Source organism: Tachypleus tridentatus, chromosome 6, assembly GCF_004210375.1.
Source record: "Tachypleus tridentatus isolate NWPU-2018 chromosome 6, ASM421037v1, whole genome shotgun sequence".
In the NCBI taxonomy this organism is placed as follows: domain Eukaryota; kingdom Metazoa; phylum Arthropoda; class Merostomata; order Xiphosura; family Limulidae; genus Tachypleus; species Tachypleus tridentatus.
In genome coordinates, this window is record NC_134830.1 from 149,104,288 (window position 1) to 149,129,735 (window position 25,448).

Below are 25,448 nucleotides of genomic sequence, written 5' to 3' on the forward strand. Positions count from 1 at the left end.
TTTTGTTCTTCTTTCAGACAAAACAGATTACTTAGATGTACTGACACAAGTCCAAAGCTTCATTCAGCACTAACAGACTTTCTGCCTTGGCTTGAGCAGAGTGAAGAGAAGCTAGCGAGGTTCCATCCAGTCACCTTCCAGAAGACAGAGCTTGAAAAACAAACCAAGGATATTCAGGTACTTTGGTGTGACGTAATTATTTTTTAAAACAATCTTTTAATTCTTGTGCTATTTGTTAATTAATTAATTAATAAGTTGGACATAAGTGGAGAAAGAGTGGAAAGGCAACTGTATAAACACACCTGTTTCTAGTAGGATTATTAAACAACAGTTCGAATTTGTAGTAATATCTAGGGGGACTGAACAAAACATTACAGGGTCTTCATCCTATATCTTTTTACTAGACATACAATAGTGAGGTGATAGCCAGCTTTCACAGTAAGGTCTTTCTTGACTGTAGAAGATTGGGATAGCTTTAGCCTCAGCAAGCTACAGCTAATATGATAGCGTGAAATGTTACTATTACAGGTGTTCAAGAATGAGTTATCAAGCCACAGCCACGACTTTGAGAATATCTGTAACTTTGGTGAGATGTTGTTAGATGAAACAGATATTGACCAAGAAGATATCAAACAGAAGCTGGTGGATCTTAAGTGTCGTTGGAATCAGGTCAATCAAGGTATGTTAAGTTCTCACTGTAACAAAGAGTTGTATGTCTACCACATACAACACATGTTTAATAATCAAAACAGATATTTGTTAATTTGGGTATTCCACAGGTGCAGATGAATTACTATGAAACAGTTTTTATGATAATGTTGCAATAGTTACCATTCAATTTAAAAACCAGTGAAATTTTATATATGTGTAAAAATGGCTGGTATGGGTAGAGAAAGCTCCACGTAGAGGAACGCACGACGTTTTAACCTTTTTCAGTCATCATAAGGTCGAAATGCTGTTCGCTCCTCTACATAGAGCTTTCTCTACCCATACCAGCCATTTTACCAGATATATATTTTTTATACAAGTGGGTTTTTTCGTCATCACAGTGAAGTTTGAGTTCCTACTGCATGTATAACAAGCGTATGTTTGGCTAATTACACTTTGTAACAAAATTTTTACTTTTTCTTGTTCCTTGGCACAGAGTTTCGTTTCCTGGTTGCTTATGCCTAAAGTAAATGGAAAACACCTATTTTTCTCTTTAAACTTTGCTTTTTTGACCTACGAGCATATAATGAAAACATAATGGGCGACTATATTTGGGAGCTGATAAGTGAAAGTGATTTGCATCAGTTGCAAATCTCAAAACACTACTTCCTAAACATTTTTGTATAACTTTAGTATAAATACACGTAGATCTTGATTCATATGTTGTTTTATTCAGACCTTATGTAAATGAAAATGTGCAAATTTGCCTGTTTTTTATATAGAAAATAGGTTAATTTCTAAATTTCATTATCCAGGTCACAAAAGCAAAGTTTGAAGGGAATAATGGCCATTTTCTGTACTTTTACAACATAAGCAATAAAGAAATAACACATACTATCCAGGAACAAAATTTGTGTTATATAGTGTTATGACATAAACTTCCTAATCTTGGTTAATATTCTTATCTTTTCCAAATTCAGAGTAGTGGCTTCTATTCTAAACCCTGAATTACTGATTAGGATCATTCAAATGGACACCCACTGATGTTTTTATAACCTGTTTACATACACAGTTATTTATGTATTTGTAACTTTGTTGGGTACAGAGTATGTGCTCTGTACACATGCACAAATTTAAACAAAAATGACATCAATAAATAAATTAATGTTACTGTTTACTGCTGTGGTTTCAACTGTATTTTACATAGAAAATGAGTGATTTTCTCTATTTTATTTGGTAGGTTTTCTGAGCATTGTAACTAGCAAAAATATAACATTACATGTCCTGCCGTTTACAATGTGTGACAGTAATGTGAAGTTAATTTTTTTATTAGTTGTGAAAATAAGCGATACCTTAAACATGAGAAACTATTTATTTACCTTTTTCTCTTTACAAAACAAAAAGATACTGTATTAATGTTAATTGGTTTCATAGCAGTTGTTGATACATTTCTAAGTTTAAAATGGGGTTATGTTAAATAAAACACTTTTTTTATATCAAGTGATGTTTGGCCTGCTAGCATTGAATGTATATCTTATGAAGAAGTGTGGTTCTCTCAAACAGGTGTGCTAGAAAGATCTCACACTGTGGATAATGTGTCTCGGCTGTTGACAACATTCCTTGACAAGACTCGCAACGTACAACACACTCTTCAACAACTTGAAGAAAAGTTGATTTCACTGGATGGTCTTACAAATATTGTTATATTAGACAGACTGAAGGTTTGTAACACTAAATTAAACAACACTAAGGTGTGATGTAAGAGATAACACTTGAAACTGTGTTGTGTAATAAATACACTTCAAGTTATGTCATAATGTTTAAGACAATACTTGAGGATATATCATAAAGTATAAGACAACACTTCAAGGTGTGTTGTAAAGTGTGTATGTAAAAAGGGTATATCATTTTTATCATTTTACCATATTCTGTTGCTGCTGATGATAGATCTAAGACTGGAACACTAGAAGTCAGTCACATTCAAGTAACCAGTATTTTGATTTTAATTTACATAAAGAAAATGTACATGTGTATAACTGTCAGTTGGAAGTATGAATAAAATTTTAAAGAAAATTAATTTATTTTATATATTTGTGTTTCAACTTTTATAGTTGTTATGACTATAATGCATATAAGGCTAGTCTTTAATCAAACTAAGATTTTGAGTTATAATTCCAGTACTTGTACTATCAATGTACGAAGGAGAACTTTTGAGTATTTGTAGAAAATCTAATCAGTAAATTTTTGGGAATTTTGAAATGAGTATTAATCATGAGTAGTAAGAACATATTGAAGTGGGTTTAGTGCAATATATATATGTACTCTCTCTCACACATCTTACTATTATAAGAACCCATCAAATATCACTGGAAACCAAACCCAAATTTGAGTCCTCAAATATGTATTTTCAACTTCGATGCTCATAAACAGTCATCAGAAAAATAAAGGACTTTGGGAAACCAAAGTGTATTGTGAGAAATGTTTTCTTTACCTAAACAGTTTTTCTCCCAGCATTTTTCCTTGTCCCAGAATTCATTTATCACAGCTGTTTTATAATAGTATCAGTTTTGTCACTGCAGTAATCCTCTCAAAACCACGTTTCTTTTAAATACTTTGTCATTGTTCATAACAAACAACAAATTAATTAATTTTACTAGGTGCTAAATAAATCGTTGGTATAAGAAATCCACCGTTGACAGGCATTTTTAGAGTAGAAAAAGTGTTGAAACTTAGATGCTGTTTACATCTATGTCAGAGATAGAATTCTACTAAAATTAAAACAGGAAATCAAAAGAGTAATTATCATAGAAGAAGTGGAATCAGGCTCATGTAACTTGTGAACTTTGAAGAAATAAAGCAGGACTGACTGACCAGCTGACACGTGGCTTTTATTATTATGATTAACTGGACTAGATTAAGTTAAAACATCATATTCTCTGGATTTTTTATGAACTTTTCTGCAATGTTAAGTTTTTTAGTGGATTTTTAGCCAAACGAACAAAAATACATTTTCTTTTTAAGGTAGATTTAACATGTCTTAAGCAAAGGAAAATATACAAAAAAGTTAACAGTGTATTTTCAGGATGCTTGAGAGAACGTTTCTGTTATTCATTTGGTTTGGAGCTGAAAAGATGTGTATTTTGTTGTACTCAAAAGCAGATAATGTGTTCTAATGTAAAAGCATTGCTCATCTGCATCGTGTAAAAATACTGTTGAGATTGTTTCCTGCTATTGTCTTACAAAAACTAAGTTTAAAAGATATTGGATTGTTTTTAAAATGCTCGTTTCTGCTACATGTAGGTACTGTTAGAAGAAGCTACTGGCCTAACTCAACAGTTTGACCTGGTCAGAGAATCTGTTGACCAATTGACATCAAATGCCAGCTTAGATTCTGATGCTTCTCACATTAAACAAGAAGTGCTGACTTTAGAAAGTCGTCACAAACAACTAATTCAGACCATAGAAAAGAAACGCACAGAAGTGGAGTTCATCTTGAAAGTCCTTTCTGATTTCACAGTTAGTAATTGTAATGTTTGATGTTTCATTATCTCAGCATTTCATCTTTCCCCAGTGTTATGATCCAGTTGAATTTTGTAAAACACAGCTAGCTTATAATATTGTAAACTACTTGAGGAAAATTCTGTAACACTCACAAAATATTATTACATTTTGGTGAAATAAAAAGCCTTTAACAAACTTTACAGAATTTTTAAAAATCTGTTTTTTATGTTTTTTCCATAATCAGTAGGTTATAGGGAGTTAGATTACCACATTTTCAGATTTGTTTGTGATACATGTCTGGTGTTGAATTAGGCTGTAGTACCTCCATTAGATTAAACATTTCTCTGATCTCTCCAGATGAAGGAGAAGGAAGTACAGCAGGACATGAAATCTTTAGAAGAAACATTAGACAACATGACTCCAGCTGCTCGAGTCATCACTGTCGTAGAAACTCAAATTGTAGAAATGAAGGTAAGAAGAATGTTCTATGTTCTGTGTGAAGGTAAGGCACATATTCCTTTAATGTTTATATACAATTAGTACAAACCGTATCAACTTCCTGTGTATGTATACTTTTATATATTCTACCTCATATCCTCTAGTGGCTCAGCAGTAAGCACGAGGATTTAAAGTGGTAAAGTTTAGGATTTGATCCCAGTAGTGCACGTAGTCTGTTTGTAGCTTTCTATTTAAACAAGCCCATTAATGGTTGAATTATATTAGTCATTATGTATTTATTAGTTAAGTAGAAAAAACTATATATGGTATTCTTCTGTAATTATTTATTAAATCTATGTTGAGGGTAAGGTGTCGAGAAGCCATCAGATAATGTGCACTCTCTATTTGGTTTATTTTCATGAGAATTTATTTAGTTCTATACTCTAATTCATGTCAATATATTCGTGTGACAGTCATGTTAAATACAAACCAAAAACTACAGAACCTTAATGCATTGAGGCTTCTGATGTACTGGAAAGACGTTATGTAAGGTATTTTTAACATTATATAATGTTTATAATTTTCTGGTACTTACAGGACTTTATGGGACAACTGGATAAGGTAAAAAGTTGTATTGAAGATGTTTCTAAACACGGAGAAGATATGATTGACCAGGGTTATACCACAGATGTGACATCATGTAGAGAAAAGGTTAGTTATGAAAAAAGTGCAGTCTTGCTGTAGCTTGTTTTGGTTTATATATACAAATTATATTTCACACTCAAAATCAGGTAAAGTTCTTTTGATTATCTTCAGTTTCATGTTCTCAGATGAGGGTGTTCAAAAATCTTTACCTGATATAGTATATTTTGTTTTTTTCTATCTAAAGTGAATTGTTTTACTCACTAAAGAAACAGTTGCTGCATACAGATAAACTTCCAAAACACTTCCAGGCAGAGAATTTGGAGCTCTGAGTACATATATAAATTACATCAAATGAACTTTCTTATCCAACAGTTCATAAGTCTTCATGTAGTTATAATTGTAACAGTTTATGTACCTGGGCTAGTAACATTTGTACTGTGTAAAACTGATATATGTGTGTAGTCATTTTATTGGTTTTTCAAATATTACAAATTGTCTCTTATTACCAAGAAAACATAAGTATTACAGTAATAGATTTGTTTCTTTTGGTGGAGAAACAACATCTGGTAAAAAAGTATATTTTGTTTTTTAATAAATAATAAACTCTAGTGAATAAAAGAAAGTATTATTTGACAAGTTGTTAATCCAGTTTGACAACTTACTGAACACTGTTCTTGTACTGCTTTTCTTCTAGGTGAGCAACCTTCGACAGCAGTGTATCCACGCCAGCTAAAAGAATCAAGGTTCGGTACTCAGTATTGGAGAGCACTCTTGTCACGTTAAAATACTTCTACGAAGTCTACAGTACTACGATCACTGAGCTTGAAAAGATTATTGAAGAGGAAAAGAATTTCCAGGCTATAAGTGGGGGAGTGGAGACAATAAGGTTGCTACAGGAAGAACTTAAGGTTTGACGAGTTTCTATTTTCTTATTCTTTGATCATTAAATATATTTTTCTTTCTCAGTGTTTCTTGAAATGTCGATGTAGTTTCAGTGTTTTATTACACAGCAAAGATCATTAATATTTTAAAAACCACTAAATTCATTATTTAGAACTAAAAGAAGTCATTGTTTTATTATGTGCAATAAAGTGAACAAACCATTTAGTAACAAATATTACGTCATTGTTGTGTGTCGTTAACTTGTAAACAATAAAGTGAACAAACCATTTAGTAACAAATATTCCATCATTGTTGTGTGTCGTTAACTTGTAAACAATAAAGTGAACAAACCATTTAGTAACAAATATTCCATCATTGTTGTGTGTCGTTAACTTGTAAACAATAAAGTTAACAAACCATTTAGTAACAAATATTCCATTATAGTTGTGTGTCGTTAACTTGTAAACAATAAAGTGAACAAACCATTTAGTAACAAATATTCCATCATAGTTGTGTGTCGTTAACTTGTAAACAATAAAGTGAACAAACCATTTAGTAACAAATATTCCATCATAGTTGTGTCGTTAACTTGTAAACAATAAAGTGAACAAACCATTTAGTAACAAATATTCCATCATAGTTGTGTGTCGTTAACTTGTAAACAATAAAGTGAACAAACCATTTAGTAACAAATATTTCATCATAGTTGTGTGTTGTTAACTTGTAAACAATAAAGTGAACAAACCATTTAGTAACAAATATTCCATCATAGTTGTGTGTCGTTAACTTGTAAACAATAAAGTGAACAAACCATTTAGTAACAAATATTCCATCATAGTTGTGTGTCGTTAACTTGTAAACAATAAAGTTAACAAACCATTTAGTAACAAATATTCCATCATAGTTGTGTGTCGTTAACTTGTAAACAATAAAGTTAACAAACCATTTAGTAACAAATATTCCATCATAGTTGTGTGTCGTTAACTTGTAAACAATAAAGTTAACAAACCATTTAGTAACAAATATTCCATCATAGTTGTGTGTCGTTAACTTGTAAACAATAAAGTTAACAAACCATTTTGTAACAAATATTCCATCATAGTTGTGTGTCGTTAACTTGTAAACAATAAAGTGAACAAACCATTTAGTAACAAATATTCCATCATAGTTGTGTGTCGTTAACTTGTAAACAATAAAGTGAACAAACCATTTAGTAACAAATATTCCATCATAGTTGTGTGTCGTTAACTTGTAAACAATAAAGTGAACAAACCATTTAGTAACAAATATTCCATCATAGTTGTGTGTCGTTAACTTGTAAACAATAAAGTTAACAAACCATTTAGTAACAAATATTCCATCATTGTTGTGTGTCGTTAACTTGTAAACAATAAAGTTAACAAACCATTTAGTAACAAATATTCCATCATTGTTGTGTGTCATTAACTTGTAAACAATAAAGTTAACAAACCATTTAGTAACAAATATTCCATCATAGTTGTGTGTCGTTAACTTGTAAACAATAAAGTGAACAAACCATTTAGTAACAAATATTCCATCATAGTTGTGTGTTGTTAACTTGTAAATCTTTCACAAAAGTATGTATTTTTGACAGACCTTCCACAAAAACCACATTGAACCCCTGAGCAAGCATATAGCAGATGTTAACAAACAAGGACAAGATCTTGTCCAGTCAGCTTTTCCAGGTGTGGACACACTTAAGCTTGAACAAGACTTGGAAACTCTGACAAAGAAATGGAATGATTTACAAGAAAGGGTACTTGTTTTTACCTTTAAAATGACTACAAGATTAATGTTTCTCTTTTTTTTTCTTTATCTCAAGAAATGTGCTTGGTTTGTCTAAGATATTGTTTCTAATTATAGGTGTATCTTTTGATAAAATATATATTTGAGTCTACAAATCAATGAATGTTTAGCAGTGTATTAAAACAAGCTCTTCTTGTTAATAATTATTTAAATTATTGTATTAATATGTATACTCACTTCAGTGGTTTTTGTTTGTTTCCAGTAAGCTGTTGTTATGATTTCTTATGGAAAATAAACTTGCTTGTAGAATTCATGTAATCAACAGTAACTTACTCATCTGACTGTCTTCAAATTGTGTTAAAAGTTGAATAAACAAAATTATTTTCCTTTCAGCTGAATGAACGCGAGAGATTGCTTGACTTGAGGCTGCTACAATCTGGTAAGTTCCAGGAAGCTTTAGAGGGAGTTCAGAAATGGCTACAAGATACAGAAGAAATGATTGCCAACCAGAAAGCTCCGTCAGCAGACTACAAAGTGGTGAAGGCTCAGTTACAAGAACAAAAAGTAATTTGACTCTTTTTTCAAACTTTTTATTCATTTGTATAAATCATTAGTTGTTTGTTGACTGGTGGTTTTAGAAAAATATTTTGGTTTTGTGCGAGTTACTTGAAATCTGAACATTTGTATATATACCAAATGTAGTAGTAATAAATTAGTAGACCACTGTGTCAGTACTGATTGTTACTTATATTTGTTACAGTTCTTAAGAAAGCTACTCCTCGATCGACAGAATAGCATGACTTCACTGACCGAAATGGGAACTGAAGTCATGCATAGCTTTGAGCCTGCTAAGAGGAAAGAAGTCGAAACCCAACTGCACATGTTGACAGAGAGGTTTTCCAGTCTGCTCATAGTAGCAAGGAAACGTATGGAGGCTCTTGAACAGGCTATTCCTGTTGCTCAGGGCTTCCATGACAAGATAGGTTCACTGATGGTGTGGCTGGAATGCACTGAGAAGAGACTAGTCATTATGAAAATCATACCAATAGATCAGGACAAGATCAAAGAGCTAATAATCGAACTCAAGGTGAGAAAATAAATAATGCATTGCATTTAATTAGGGTAAAGATTAATTAGATAAAGCTTTAGGAAGTTGCTAAAAATTAGACAATGATAGAATGTTTAAAAACTGTATTTCCAGAACTGTTACAAGACTCACGCCATAAGAAAGAGTTTATGAGTAAATTTTAGAATTAGTCTTGTAATTTATGCTGCAAGTCTTCTCTTCTTTTTAATCTAGACCACACTGTTAATATGTCATCAGGTTTTCAAGGCCTAGAGAGGGGCTGCTTAGGGAAAATTTGTATGTTTCTATATCTTTTTTTCTTTTCTTTTTGAAAATTTAAAAGGAACTTCATGAGGATATCACCAACCACAAAATCTTGTTTGAAGAGACAAATCTGTTGGTTCAAACTCTGGTAACTCTGGTTAACAAGGAGGAAGCCCACGAAATTCAAGATAAATTCCAAGAAACAATGGATCGTTATAACAAGATTACAGAAGACAGTACAACTGTTGGTGAGCTCTTAGCCCAGACTCTAGAAGGTGTTCAAAATTTCTGGATTAAACACGAAACACTACTGACTTGGGTACAGGAGGTGTACATCAAGTTGACACGCTATCAGATCCTTTCTGTATATCCAGACAAAATCCAAGAACAAATCATGGAACTGACTGTAAGTGCTGGGTAATTTTAATTATCTAACATCTAAGGTTAGATCAGAAATTTATCAACTTGAGATTATCAATGGAAGTTTCAGAAATCTAATATTGTTTGGCAGTTATACGAATTAAGAACAGATTAGGTAAACACAAGGGGTTCAAATCCCCGTCACTAAATGTGTTCATTCTTTCAACTGAGGGAACTACAGTCAATCCAACTATTTGTTGGTAAAAGAGTTGCCCAAGAGTGGGAGTGGGTGGTGTTGACTTACTGCCTTCCCTGTAGTCATCTATAACTAAAAATGGGATGACTACCTGGGGAGCAGATGAGTACCACCAGGTAATTCTGCCCAAGAACCACCACTCATGTATCAGCAAAAGGTTTTTCAGGACTCTAATACTAAAATCAGGTCACAAGGTAGATAATTCATACAACAAGCCTAGAAACATGTTAAAAGAAGATGTTAAATGTCTTGTAAAAATATTTTAGATAACATGCAACCACCAATTCTGCAAAATATATAAAAACCTATGTATTTTTCACAACAGATGACAACATGAACCAGAAATTTCGAGAATTTTCCAAAAGTGAGCATATTTGTTATAAATTGGGATCAAGTCATGGATATAAAAATTATGTACAACTGCTTATTCAAGTTGTTCTAAATAAATTATGGCTTCTTCAGGCAAGACTTTAATGAATACAGTCAGAAAAGTATTCATGTTTTTTTTTCCTACCATGAGAAGTATATACAAGCTTCTTTAATTTTTTTCACTTTAGTATACATTTATTTCCAGGTATATATCTGTTATTTTTTAGTAAGCTGCTATACATTGAAAAAAACTGCTAAGTGGTTTTAAGTTCTAATGTTTTGTCAAACTTATTACATAAAACTATGCAGAAACAATACGATCTCCTTAAATTGGCATGAGATCAACTTAAGACCTGGAACATTTGAGATTTCTGTGCTGAAGCTTTAATGACTTCTATTTGTTTGTTTACCAAATGACACACCTCTATTTTCACCTTTTTATATATATGTTAAACTGCTTATAATATAGAGAAAATCAGTGTTCCGTTTGGCAGACATGTAAATGTTGTATTTTGAGTTGGTAGAAAATGCATCAGTAATAATAAATAGTGGGTTAACCCTTAAGTAAAGTTAATATAGCTCTAGTCTTGTGTGTGTGAGAAATTTTGCATTCAGTAACTTAAGAATGATTATGTACAGAAAACCTGGCTCTAAAGACACTGAGATAACATCTGAGAACAGGCCTAGTGTATGAGAGCAAAAGAATGGTTAATTCACTGGTTATTTCTGAAAAATAGAGCTGACTTATCAGTGAGTTGTATTTTTGTTGCTGAGTTACTGGAAGACTTACCTGGTGTATAAGAAGTGTTGGATTAAACTTAAGTGAAGATATATTACTGTGTAAATTTGTGTTTGCATCTCCTATGATGTGCTGAGGTTGTGCTGATATTAAACATGATTTTTTGATTAGTTGTGTGATTTCTATGAAATGGTTAACATGTAAATGTATTTCATCAAGTTTAAGAAGCCATAACCTGTTGGATTAAGATGACATCAAGTAGTGTTTTACACATTGTTTAGATTTGGCTATCAGGGTTCTTTTACTTTGATGTGAAAGTGTTATGGTAGCTCACATTGTACATTTAACTGTGATTTTCTTCAGGAACTTCATTCTGAAATCACTGATTATAACTGCCAAGTGGATGACCTGATTACCATATCACAAGAACTAATGAAACATGCTTCAGGTAAGGGTTATCTTGTACAAAATATCTAAGAAAATTTAACTAATATTCTTTCATTTTTTGTTGTTTTAAGACTCTGTGACAGTTTGTTATGTATACAGAACTGAGGAAAACAAAGACATTTATATTTTGAAGAGTTAAAGTTACCTTTGTTTTCTTTAGTTTTTTTAATTGAGTTTTACCAAGTCCCAAAGGTTTTGAGTATTAATTATGTATGTGTTATTTTCACCAATAAAATTTAGAGCTAAAAATTGAAGCTTATGGATAATTAGAAACAAATCTGAAATGTATTCTCACAATCAGTCACTAACTTCTAATTGTAGGTGATGATGTCATTCAGCTAAAAGACAAAGTAGACATTGTCCAAGGCAAGTACAACGAAGTATCCAAAAAATGCACTGAGAGACAAAATCAAGCACTAGAGGTCCTTCCACTTGCTCAGAACTTCCAGAGTTCTCGTGAAAAGCTGGTGTTATGGATAGATGAGACAGAGCAAATCCTGAAGACCCTGGAGACTGTTAGTCTCAGCACACAGGAGAGTACCATAGAGGTAAAAGGCTGAGAAATTATCATGCTGAACAGTAGATTGGGGTTTCATGATATTACCAGTGAAAATATGTATATATGTATCATGCTGTACAGTTTAATCTGAAAGAGTGATGGTCAAATCCCTAGAGAACAGCCTGATAATTGACAGTAGTGGTGATATTCACCAAACTCCTTTTCTGTTGTCCGTCACTTCAAAATTAGGGTTAGCTGCCAAAGATAGCTTTGTTCAACTGATACATTAAACCCTACTAATTAATGACCCTAGAAACAGTAAAATATGAAGTGTTACTAAATGTTTTTCAGTGACTGACTCAATATAAATGTACACAAAGAAGGACATCTTTAATAACATTTGAGTTAAACTATTTCTCATAAGTCAGTTATGTAGAAACACTTGATACTCATATCACTTAATTCTTGAAAACCTGATTAAAGCCTTTTATATTATTAATATAAAGAGAAGCATATTTCCCAAACTACATAAGCTTGGTTATATGGATATGAACAAACTGTTTCTTTCAGCACTTGGAAAAGGTAATGCAAGAATATCAACCAGTGGTTGAATCAGTTACTTTACTGGGACCACGGCTGTACCAGATCTCGCCAAGTGAGGGGTCACACCTGTTAGAAAACCTCATTACCGAGACAACCGACGCTACGATTCACTCTGTGAGCAGATTCAACGTAAGGCAGAGAGGATACAGATGTCAAAACAGAAGAATGTAGAGGTATGAAAGCCCTGGCTTGTCCATGCATGATAATTAGAACTGTAACAAAAGTTTTATGCTTATGGAGAATGGATCACCCATTTATAAATGTTATAACATTTCACTTTCTTTTATGAAGAGATGGATTCTTCTTTTACAACTAATATTGGAAACCTGAAGCACATGATATAGTGATTGGAGTCAACTATTGTTTATGGTATTTCATAGTTTTGTTACTTTGTGACAAGTTGCTATTTATGTTTAATTACTACCAAGAAAAGTTATTTCATTTTGTGTTACTCTGTACAACACACACTATAGAGGCCATACTTTATATACTTATTTCCTATTTTATATGTTTCTATAGCATTTTGTGTAAAACACAGATAAGTGATAAACTTACTTGAGTTTGGAATGAGACAGATTCTGGAATTAAGTACTTGTAATTATGTATGGCTGTGTTAATTTGGAATGGCCTTCCCCACATCCTGCACATAGGTTATAGGAGACATAGATGAACTTTTGGATTGGTTCCGGGGAGTCCAACAACAAGTCCAGGAGGCTGAGCCCCTCTACCCAAACCCTAATTCTCTAAAGGCATTATTGAAAGAACAGAAGGTCTGTAAGATTTCATGTTAACATTCAAATAACTTTTTTATTAATAATTGAATAAAATGTTTTATATTTGTTATATAGAGTCAAATATTATAGTAACCAGTAAGATTTTCATACATTTACCTTAAAAACTAATCTTCTTTCAGATCAAACACTAATAGGAAAATCATAAATGTCTGCTGAATTACAAGGACAATGACCAATACATTGTTGTGCTATAGGCAACATACTGCCAGGGAGACTGACTTAAACAGTAGTATGTCAGACACAACATACTACCAGGGAGATTGACTTAAACAGTAGTGTGTCAGACACAACATACTACCAGGGAGATTGACTTAAACAGTAGTATGTCAGACACAACATACTACCAGGGAGATTGACTTAAACAGAGGTGTGTCAGACACAACATACTACCAGGGAGATTGACTTAAACAGTGGTATGTTAGACACAACATACTACCAGAGAGATTGACTTAAACAGTAGTATGTCAGACACAACATACCACCAGGAAGATTGACTTAAACAGTAGTATGTCAGACACAACATACTACCAGAGAGATTGACTTAAACAGTAGTATGTCAGACACAACATACTACCAGGAAGATTGACTTAAACAGAGGTGTGTCAGACACAACATACTACCAGGGAGATTGACTTAAACAGTAGTGTGTCAGACACAACATACTACCAGGGAGATTGACTTAAACAGTAGTATGTCAGACACAACATACTACCAGGAAGATTGACTTAAACAGTAGTATGTCAGACACAACATACTACCAGGGAGATTGACTTAAACAGTAGTATGTCAGACACAACATACTACCAGGAGATTGACTTAAACAGAGGTGTGTCAGACACAACATACTACCAGGGAGATTGACTTAAACAGAGGTGTGTCAGACACAACATACTACCAGAGAGATTGACTTAAACAGTAGTATGTCAGACACAACATACTACCAGAGAGATTGACTTAAACAGTAGTATGTCAGACACAACATACTACCAGGAAGATTGACTTAAACAGTAGTGTGTCAGACACAACATACTACCAGGGAGATTGACTTAAACAGTAGTATGTCAGACACAACATACTACCAGGGAGATTGACTTAAACAGTAGTGTGTCAGACACAACATACTACCAGGGAGATTGACTTAAACAGTAGTGTGTCAGACACAACATACTACCAGGGAGATTGACTTAAACAGTAGTATGTCAGACACAACATACTACCAGGGAGATTGACTTAAACAGTAGTATGTCAGACACAACATACTACCAGGAAGATTGACTTAAACAGTAGTATGTCAGACACAACATACTACCAGGGAGATTGACTTAAACAGTAGTATGTCAGACACAACATACTACCAGGGAGATTGACTTAAACAGAGGTGTGTCAGACACAACATACTACCAGGGAGATTGACTTAAACAGAGGTGTGTCAGACACAACATACCACCAGGAAGATTGACTTAAACAGTAGTATGTCAGACACAACATACTACCAGAGAGATTGACTTAAACAGTAGTATGTCAGACACAACATACTACCAGAGAGATTGACTTAAACAGTAGTATGTCAGACACAACATACCACCAGGAAGATTGACTTAAACAGTAGTATGTCAGACACAACATACTACCAGAGAGATTGACTTAAACAGTAGTATGTCAGACACAACATACTACCAGGAAGATTGACTTAAACAGTAGTGTGTCAGACACAACATACCACCAGGAAGATTGACTTAAACAGTAGTATGTCAGACACAACATACTACAAGGGAGATTGACTTAAACAGTGGTATGTTAGACACAACATACTACCAGGAAGATTGACTTAAACAGTAGTGTGTCAGACACAACATACTACCAGGGAGATTGACTTAAACAGTAGCGTGTCAGACACAACATACTACCAGGGAGATTGACTTAAACAGTAGTATGTGAGACACAACATACTACCAGGGAGATTGACTTAAACAGTAGTATGTCAGACACAACATACTACCAGAGAGATTGACTTAAACAGTAGTGTGTCAGACACAACATACTACCAGGGAGATTGACTTAAACAGTAGTGTGTCAGACACAACATACTACCAGAGAGATTGACTTAAACAGTAGTATGTCAGACACAACATACTACCAGGGAGATTGACTTAAACAGTAGTATGTCAGACACAACATACTACCAGAGAGATTGACTTAAACAGTAGTGTGTCAGACACAACATACTACCAGAGAGATTGATTTAAACAGTAGTATGTCAGACACAACATACTACCAGGAGATTGACTTAAACAGTAGTATGTGAGACACAACATACTACCAGGGAGATTGACTTAAACAGTAGTGTGTCAGACACAACATACTACCAGGGAGATTGACTTAAACAGTAGTGTGTCAGACACAACATACTACCAGAGAGATTGACTTAAACAGAGGTGTATCAGACACAACATACTACCAGAGAGATTAACTTAAACAGTGGTATGTTAGACACAACATACTACCAGGGAGATTGACTTAAACAGTAGTGTGTCAGACACAACATACTACCAGAGAGATTGACTTAAACAGTAGTGTGTCAGACACAACATACTACCAGGGAGATTGACTTAAACAGTAGTGTGTCAGCCACAACATACTACCAGGGAGATTGACTTAAACAGTAGTGTGTCAGCCACAAAATACTACCAGGGAGAATGACTTAAACAGTAGTGTGTCAGACACAACATACTACCAGGGAGATTGACTTAAACAGTAGTGTGTCAGACACAACATACTACCAGGGAGATTGACTTAAACAGTAGTGTGTCAGACACAACATACTACCAGGGAGATTGACTTAAACAGTAGTGTGTCAGACACAACATACTACCAGGGAGATTGACTTAAACAGTAGTGTGTCAGACACAACATACTACCAGGGAGATTGACTTAAACAGTAGTGTGTCAGACACAACATACTACCAGGGATACATCTTTTATTGTTACATTGAACTTTTCATTACAGATTGATGGAGTTCTGGTTTATTTTTGTGGAAAGAGAAAACTTGTTGTACTTGTGACATAAAACAAACATTCATTGTTTTGATTGATACTACTTGAAATCACTGTACACAAATATAATTGTATGGGGTTACTATGATACTTATCTGTTAGGTCATACTGTGATGAGGGCTACAAACACTTATGATACTTATCTATTATATCATGCTGTGATCAGGGCTACAAATACTGATGATATATATGCAAAAACGGCTCGTTTGGGTTGAGAAAATATTTTACATAGAAGAGCGAGCAATGTTTGACCGAAGAAGGTTGAAACGTTGTTCACTCTTCTATGTAAAATATTTTCTCAACCCAAACGAGCCGTTTTTGCATATATATTTCTCTACAAGTGGGTTTTCTCGACATAACTGAAATACTGATGATATGTACCTTATTACTAAACAGAATTTAAACAGGTTAATTTTAGTATTATACATAAGAAAATTCACAATTTTATTTATCATTTGCAAAATGAAGAAATCTGAATGCTACATCTGTAAGTTGTCAGGAAAGTCTAGAACCATAGGCACTTCAATGAATATCACAGAATATATTTTACATGTTATCCTTGTAATTCAAAACAAGCTTGGAGTAACTGCAAGATGTATTTTACCTTCTCATGTTTTGGCACGTATCTGAAATTAAGCTGAAAGTCGCCTGTGGTCTCTGGTGTTTAGCTTTACTTTTTTAACAGTTTTCCTTCTAAGATAAAAACTTGAACTGTTAGAAGATAAAGGACTGTAATGTTAACAATAGTTAATTAAAAAGAATAATATTTCAAAAACTGAAAAAAATTATAGTGATATCCATTAAAAACCTTAACCAATGATTTTTACTTTAATCCTGTCAAGACACAAAAAATATTCATATTGTAATTTTAGAATTGTTTTCTTTTCATAAAAGGTAATGAATGAAGATGTCACTGGACAAAAGAACCGTGTTCGTAGCATCCTTGAAACTGCTAAGAAACTCATGAGAGAGATGTCAACAGTGGATGTAACCCTCATAAAACAGAAGGTTGATGAACTAAGAGACCTCTCAAACAGCGTCACCGCTACGTGTCTTGAACGTAAGAGTGCTTTAGAACAAGCCCTGCCATTGGCTGAACACTTTTTTGAGACCCATTCAGATTTAGCACCATGGTTAGATGAAACGGAAGCCAAGGCAGAGATGTTAGAGATACCAACACTAAATGTTGCTCAAATCACACGACAGCAAGATAAAACACAGGTATTAACTGTAGTTGTGTAAGTTGCAGTTAAAACATCAACTGTCAAATGGATTTCTGACATTTCTATACAAATATTAGTGATAAAGTAAAGTTTCCACATCAAGTGGCAACCAGAAAGAAATCTGGTGTTCAAACAGTTATGTAAACTTTGGAAGATTAGATAATATATTATCTGAAAAATAAAATTTCTGGTGAAAGATGTATAGCTAACACTTAATCTTCAAAGAGTATTCTGATTTTCTTTACAGATGCTTTTGCAGACTATTAATGATTATAAACCTGTGGTGGACAAGCTCAACAAAACTGGTTCTGCCTTACTGAAAGTTTGTAGTGAGGAGGAAGGAGGTAAGATTGAAGAAATAATGGATTTTGATAATTCTCGCTATAACAACCTGAGAGAGCTACTACGGACTACAGGAGACAAACTGGAAGAAGCTCTACAAGCTACGTCAAAAGTAAGTAACTAGAAATCTACTCATTCGTGATGACAGTCCTTCCATTTTATTCAACATGTTTAGCACTGAAACCATGGGCAAGATTGGGGACCAAAATACATGTGAAGGAAAGCAAAAAAAAAATGGATTTGACTCTCGAGAATTTTGAATGTAAATTACATCCTACAGAAAATAAAATGGTAGAGCAGTGGTCCCCTTATATATCCTGTGACTTAGACTATGTCTCTAAACTACATTGATAAAAGTGTTGAGAACAAGAAATAATTGATTTTTTTGGGGGGGGGGCTCTTTAAATATTTTACACATTTACATATTTGTTCATATTCATTGAGTTGTATCTACTGGTAGATACAATACTGAAACTATCTGTATTAAGTTGTACCTACTGGTAAATACAGTACTGAAACTATCTGTATTAAGTTGTACCTACTGGTAAATACAGTACTGAAACTATCTGTATTAAGTTGTACCTACTGGTAAATACAGTACTGAAACTATCTGTATTAAGTTGTACCTACTGGTAGATACAATACTGAAACTATCTGTATTAAGTTGTACCTACTGGTAAATACAGTACCCAAACAGTATTTATCTTTAGTTTACAGACAAGTTGGATGGTATGTTACAAGCACTCCATGGCAGCATTGAACAGATGGACACCGCTGACCCTGTTTCTTCTCATCCACAACGTATCAAAGAACAGATGATGGACAACAAGAATGTCCTCGATGTCTTGACCAAACGTTCTACAGCCCTGGAGGCTGTCAAGAAGGCTGCTGATGATGTCATAAAGGCTGGCACTGACCAGCCTGCTGTTGAAGGTTAGCTTAGTTATTACTGGAGTGTTAAGTGTAACATTATTTCGTTGATTCTTGGAAAAGTTGTTTTTTCAGGTTTTAATTTTTTTATGTTTTTTCTAAACAATCATAGTCACAGTTAAACATGTCTTTGAAGTGATTTTTGCTGGTTTATGTTAAAGAGTAAATAATTTGGTTGAATTTCAGATATTCGTCAGAAGCTAGATCGACTGAATGACCTTTGGGAGAAGATTCAGAAGTCCACTAAAAATCGTGGCCGCAACTTAGAAGATGCCTTGACCATAGCTGAGAAGTTCTGGAATGAGCTTAATGCTGTGATGAAAGCCTTAAAAGAGCTTCAAGAAAACCTTAATTCCCAGGAGCCTCCGGCCATTGAGCCAAGTGCCATTCAGGAGCAACAGGATGCACTCCAAGAGATCAAGCAGGAAATTGACCAAACAAGGCCGGAAGTGGACCAGTGTAGACAGGCCGGTCAGGACCTGATGCAACTGTGTGGAGAACCAGACAAACCCGAAGTCAAGAAACACATTGAAGATCTGGACTCGGCCTGGGAGAATGTGACGACCCTGTATGCCAAGAGAGAACAGAACTTAGTAGATGCTATGGAGAAGGCTATGAGCTTTCATTTTACCCTACAGGTTCATTTGATTTTCTGTAACTCTTATTAAAGTTTCATGCATGCATTGAGGGTGTAATAGGGTTTGTAGTAAATTTCAGTATTTTATTATGGATTGTAACAAGTTAGAAACACAACTAAGCTTCAACAAAATTTAAATAAAATAACATCTAAGGAAGAAGTAATTTGTAGTGAGTTAGTTTTAGCTTTTGTCATTTTTCTACTTGTTCTGTGGTTTAATTAATACTTTATGTGTATTGTTGAAATAATATTATTCTACAAATAATTTTATTATATGAACCAAAAACAGTGTATCTTAAATAGTAGTATTAATTTAAAACAAAAATCAGTTTACACAGATTCTGTGTTTATCTGGCATTTATGACATTTAAAGATAAGCATGTTTTATTGTATTAGGTTGAGGAATACTTCGTGAGCGTTTTTAAATCATTTCATTCAAGCATTACATGCAAGACTATACAATACTTCAATGCATGAACACATTACACCCAAAACATTTATTATGATACTTTATTTCATGTAATACCTAGGTATATAGTATGCATTGTTGTAAACGAAATTGCAAGAAATTAAATGCGAAAAGCAGATGGTGTCGAAAATGCTCGATTTTGTCCACTTGACATTCCATTTAATGAGCTGAAAATGAAAGCAAAAATTAAAGACATATGAAAATCAAACACACCATCTATTAGAGCAAAAAATTATCTACCAAATGACATGAAATATTTTGCGAAAGCATTTCATTTATGAATATATTTTTTTAACTTGAAAAAACGCTCACGAATTATTCCTCAACCCAATACTTTAGATTATTCCATTTGGAAGTTTTTATGATCTGGTATTTATGATTTAACATTAGATAAAAGTTATTTAAATTAAAAGTCCATAAAAAAACAAATGAAAACGTTGTTCAACTATAAATAATTGTATTTGACTATTTTTACTGTTATATCAAGGATACTAATTAAATCAAATTTCTGTTGATCACTAAATATAATTTACTTATATGATTTAACTTTCGAACACTCAGGATTTCAAACTTTCTGTTAATGGATCTTTGCAGCTGTTACTGCTATATGAAGAATGGTATTCAAGAACAAAATTTATTTTCTTTTTCTTCACTAGAGTTTGCTGGAGTTCCTAGACAGTGCAGAAGAACAGTTTGCCAGTCTTGGTCCAGTGGGGTCTGACATCGAATCTGTAAAGGCTCAAATTAAACAGCTTGAAGTTAGTATGATTCTTCAAATAGATATAAAGAGAAATCAGGTTTTATGCAGTTTTGTTTGATACATTACAGTGATCGTTAAAACTTGTAGTTAAAGTTCTTTTCGGTAATAATGAAGTTATTATGATGATAAATAATGTAGTTTTTGTATAATGATTGCATGATTTAATAACAAGAGCTCAATGATAAAATAAAAGCCAAGCTAATTTTTGTGTGTGCTTGCTAACTTGTTTAGGTTTACTTTCCAAAACTGTATGTACTTGTGTATAGATTTACAAGTTCCTTTCTCTTGTAACAGGAATTTAAAAAGGAAGTCGATCCACACATGGTTGAAGTCGAAGGGTTGAATCGACAAGCTCAAGATCTGATGCAACGAACATCACCTGACCAAGCCCTCTCCATAAGAGAGCCATTAGCAGAAATAAATCGTCGTTGGGATGAATTACTTAAAGGCATCGTGGAACGACAGGTAAATTATCATATAAATGTCTGTTTACTGTGCATAGACAACAAAGTCCAATTCATATTTCCATAATTTACGTACTTATAATTACAGTTTTACAGACTTGTTGGTGTTTTGTTTTACCAAACAAACAGATTTGACTCGCTTGTTTCAAATGTTTAGTACAAGTGCGACCAGATACTATCTGACGTCTCACTGTGAAACCAGATACCATCTGACGTCTCACTGCGAAGTGTAATAATTTCATGAGATTAGGAGTATCTACTTTGAAGCTTAATATTAAAAATATTTATTCAGTGAGGGTCATGATGCCCCCCTGAAGTCCCTTTTAGCACACAACCTGTTGGTGGACCGACACCTGCTGTCTCACACTAAATCAAGCAGTTAATGAAAGTAATCCAGCAAATAATATAAAGTTCTGTGACCAATATTATTTATCTTTGAAATAGTTTCTATAGGTTGTATCAGTTTTTTATTTAAGGAATACATCTTTTTTGAAAGGTGTATGTTATAAAATGATTGAGGCCTTTGTAAGTGATTCAGTACATATGTGCACTGTGTTAATATATCTTTTATTATACCTACAGCTGATACATTAGACTTTATACTCACAACTGTGTCTTACATGTATCTATATTCCATAAGTAATGGAATGTCCAATTCACCCTCACAGCAATCACTAGAAAATGCTATCCTCAAGCTTGGTCAATTCCAGCTTGCCCTGGATGAACTCATATCCTGGATCACTTAAGACTGAAAAGATGTTGCGTTTAACATAAAAAAAGTTGCTGGTGATCCTCAAGTTATTGAAGTGGAACTAGCCAAACACAAGGTAGATACTTCGTCGTAAGGTTATTAATGTTAAAAGTGGCATATTAAAGTATATATTCATGTATTACAGCATAAAACTGCTGTTAATATGTGAACAATCACAGTTTATCAAGTGTTTCTCTCTCTCTCTTATATTTTCTGTGTAAAATGAAGTATTCCAAGCTCTTCTCATTTAACAAAATGTATATATTTTTATTAACATAAAGCAGCACAACAAGAGACCTATTAGTCTATCTGGATTGTTTCATCCACTAAACTAAACTTTAAAACAAACAAAAAGAACTCACAGCCAGCTCTTGCCAGTCAAATATTTATCAAGCTTACCCTTAAACACTCTTAAATTTACTACTTCCACCATATCTGAAGGCAACACATTCCAAAGACCAACCACCCTGTTAGTAAAATAAAACTGACTTAAAGTAGACGTAGGTTATATTTTTAATTTAGACATTTTAGGATATTTTTATTCTTGCTTAGTCAGCAGGAAAGTAGTTAATAGTCTTAAGATCTAGAACATTCTTGACGGTTTTCAAAACAGTCTGAGCCACATATAATAAAGTAAGTTAAACTAGTTTGAATTAAGTGGGACCATTAGTTATTTAATGTGTAATCAGTGAATGAATTAGTCAGTTTGTCTATTAACCAGATAGGTCAGTGCCTTAAGGTAATAAATTTATGTTTTGATAAAGAAATAGAGATACAAAATTACCAGATATATGGAGTTTCTGTTAGATATAGTTAAGTTGTAACATTAGGCCTATTAGTAAAAGATAGTTGTAATAAACGCTGTATATGTCAATCATTCTAGGTTCTAGTCAACGATATTCTTGCTCACCAAATAACCATAGACACCATCAACCGTGTTGGCCACCAACTGGTTGATATAGATCAAGGTACTGAAGATGCCAGTGTCACACAAAAGAAGATACATGATTTGAACACTAGGTGGCAACAACTACAAGATAAAGCTGTAGAGAAACAGAGAGATCTGGAAGCAGCACGTAAAGAGGTAGTGTTATTCATTAGTTTAATGTAACATTTATTAAATTGTAAGTTGTGTTATACTGACAGTAATTCTTATACTGTAACTTAATTAAAATGGTTGTGAGTTTATATGTATTCTGTTATGTTGATGGTTTGGTGTTTATGCATATATCAGTGTTGAGTTATGATATTTTTTATTTTCACCAGGCTGTATCATTTAACCAAGACATTCAAGACCTTTTTCTGTGGCTTAGTGATGTGGACTCTCAGTTGGTTATTTCTAAACCAGTTGGTGGTTTACCAGAAACTGCTCGAGAACAACTTAGTCGGTTTATGGTAATTTTGAAACAGTTTTCATTTAATGCATGTATTTATAAGTTTATTTATTTCTGGTGTTGGCCTGGCATGGCCAGGTTGTTAAGGAACTTGACTCGTAATCTGAGGGTCGCGGGTTCAAATCCCAGTCACACCAAACATGCTCGCCCTCTCAGCCGTGAGAGCTTTATAAGTTATGGTCAATCCCACTATTCGTTGGTAAAAGAGTATCCCAAGAGTTGGTGGTGGGTAGTGATGACTAGCTACCTTCCCTCTAGTTTTACACTGCTAAATTAGGAACAGCTGATGCAGATAGCCCTTGAGTAGCTTTGTGGGAAATTCAAAACAAACCAAACCGATTTCTAGTGTTTCATTAAATTCATATATTTAGTTCTGTTTCTGTTTGATTTACCGAATTCAGTGGTTTAAATAAGCACTTTACTGTTTTATACTTATTACTGATCTGTTACATGAAGTTCTTTATGGAGGTACACACAAATATACACAAGGAATCTCTTCTCAGTAATTTATTATCATGTCTCAAGCTTGTTGTGGAATAGTCTTCATTGGTTGTAAGTGTTCCCTTTTTTGTAGGAATTATACAGTGAACTGGACACAAACCGTCACAAAGTTGAGACAGTATTACAGCAGGGCCAAGACTATATGAAACGAACAGAGGAAGGTTCAGCTATTAACTTAAAGCAGCATCTTAAAGTTCTGAAACAACGATGGGACAGTGTTCTTAAAAACTGAAACGATTGGAAGGTAAGTGTACATAATAATATAATGGAGGAATATATGTACATACATAATATAATGGAGGAACATATGCACACAATAACATAATGGAGGAATATGCAACACAATAATATAACGGATGAACATAAATGCAAATGGAATACAATATAATGGAGGAATAATGCACATAATAACATAATGGATGAACATATGCAACATAATAATATAATAGGACATATACAAATAATATGGATGAACATATGCAACAATAACAATATAATGGATGAACATATGCAACATAATGTAATATAATGGATGAATATATGTAACATACTAATATAATGGAGGAATAACGTACACAATAATATAGTGTGATGGAATATATGTATACATTAACAATATAATGGATGAACATACAAAACATATTAATAACATAATGGATGAACATATGCAACACAATAATCATAATGGATGAACATAAGCAATACACAATAACATAAAGTGGATGAATATATGCAAACATAACAATTATAACTGGAGGAACATACGCAATATTGCAATACAATATAACGATATGAACAAACACATGCAACAATTTTAACATAACGGATGAACATACGCAACATTAACAACATAAAACGTGATGAACATATGCACCATAATCAACATAATTCGATGAACATACGCACACAATAACATAAAGTGATGAACAATGAATTATAACATTACAATAACATAACGGATGAACATACGCCACACAATACAAAGGGGATGAAATAACGTACATAATAACATAACGTGATGAACATACGCAACATTAACAACATAAATTTGATGAACATACGCACATACGTCTAACGCTAACGGATGAACATACGCAACACAATCAACATAACGCGGATGAACAACGCACACAATAACATAAAGGGGATGAACATACGCGCAAACATTAATAATGATACCGACGGATGAACATCTACCAACATAACAACATAATTGGATGAACATATGTCAACACAATAAATGACATAAATTGATGAACATACGCACATAACCAATATAACGGAGGAACATAGCGCAAACATAACAATATGTAACGGATGAACAACGCATGCATAACAACATAATGGATGAACATACGCAACATAATAATTATAATGGATGAACATATGCAACATAATAATATAAATGGATGAACATAGGCAACACAATAATAAATGGATGAATTACGCACATAATCAACATAACGGATGAATAATGCACATTAATAACATAAATGGGAGGAACATATGGCAAACATAACAATATAACGGATGAACATATACGCAAACATTAACAATATATGTAACGGAGGAACATATGTACACAATAACATTAAAGTGGATGAACATACGTAATACAATAACATAAATGGAGACAACAATGCAA

General features: G+C 33.4%; 2 protein-coding genes across 2 annotated transcripts in view; both read left to right on the plus strand.

Moving 5' to 3' along the window:
• LOC143251771 (dystonin-like) overlaps nt 1–11,942 on the plus strand; it is a 38,331-nt gene extending 26,389 nt beyond the window's left edge. The window contains exons 18-29 of the mRNA XM_076503014.1: nt 18–177; nt 529–679; nt 2,212–2,369; nt 3,949–4,164; nt 4,507–4,620; nt 5,185–5,298; nt 7,730–7,891; nt 8,275–8,445; nt 8,642–8,968; nt 9,291–9,617; nt 11,299–11,383; nt 11,704–11,942. Of these exons, the coding sequence (XP_076359129.1) occupies nt 18–177; nt 529–679; nt 2,212–2,369; nt 3,949–4,164; nt 4,507–4,620; nt 5,185–5,298; nt 7,730–7,891; nt 8,275–8,445; nt 8,642–8,968; nt 9,291–9,617; nt 11,299–11,383; nt 11,704–11,942 (2,224 nt within the window). The remainder of the gene's footprint in view (nt 1–17; nt 178–528; nt 680–2,211; nt 2,370–3,948; nt 4,165–4,506; nt 4,621–5,184; nt 5,299–7,729; nt 7,892–8,274; nt 8,446–8,641; nt 8,969–9,290; nt 9,618–11,298; nt 11,384–11,703) is intronic.
• A 618-nt stretch (nt 11,943–12,560) lies between these two features.
• Nucleotides 12,561–21,903, plus strand: LOC143251772 (microtubule-actin cross-linking factor 1, isoforms 6/7-like). The gene is made up of 9 exons (XM_076503015.1): nt 12,561–12,657; nt 13,135–13,254; nt 17,227–17,553; nt 17,803–18,009; nt 18,608–18,830; nt 19,014–19,465; nt 20,590–20,691; nt 20,988–21,158; nt 21,826–21,903. Exons 1-9 carry the CDS (start codon nt 12,634–12,636, stop codon nt 21,901–21,903), a joined length of 1,704 nt encoding a protein of 567 aa, XP_076359130.1. The 5' UTR covers nt 12,561–12,633.
• Nucleotides 21,904–25,448: the final 3,545 nt, after the last annotated feature.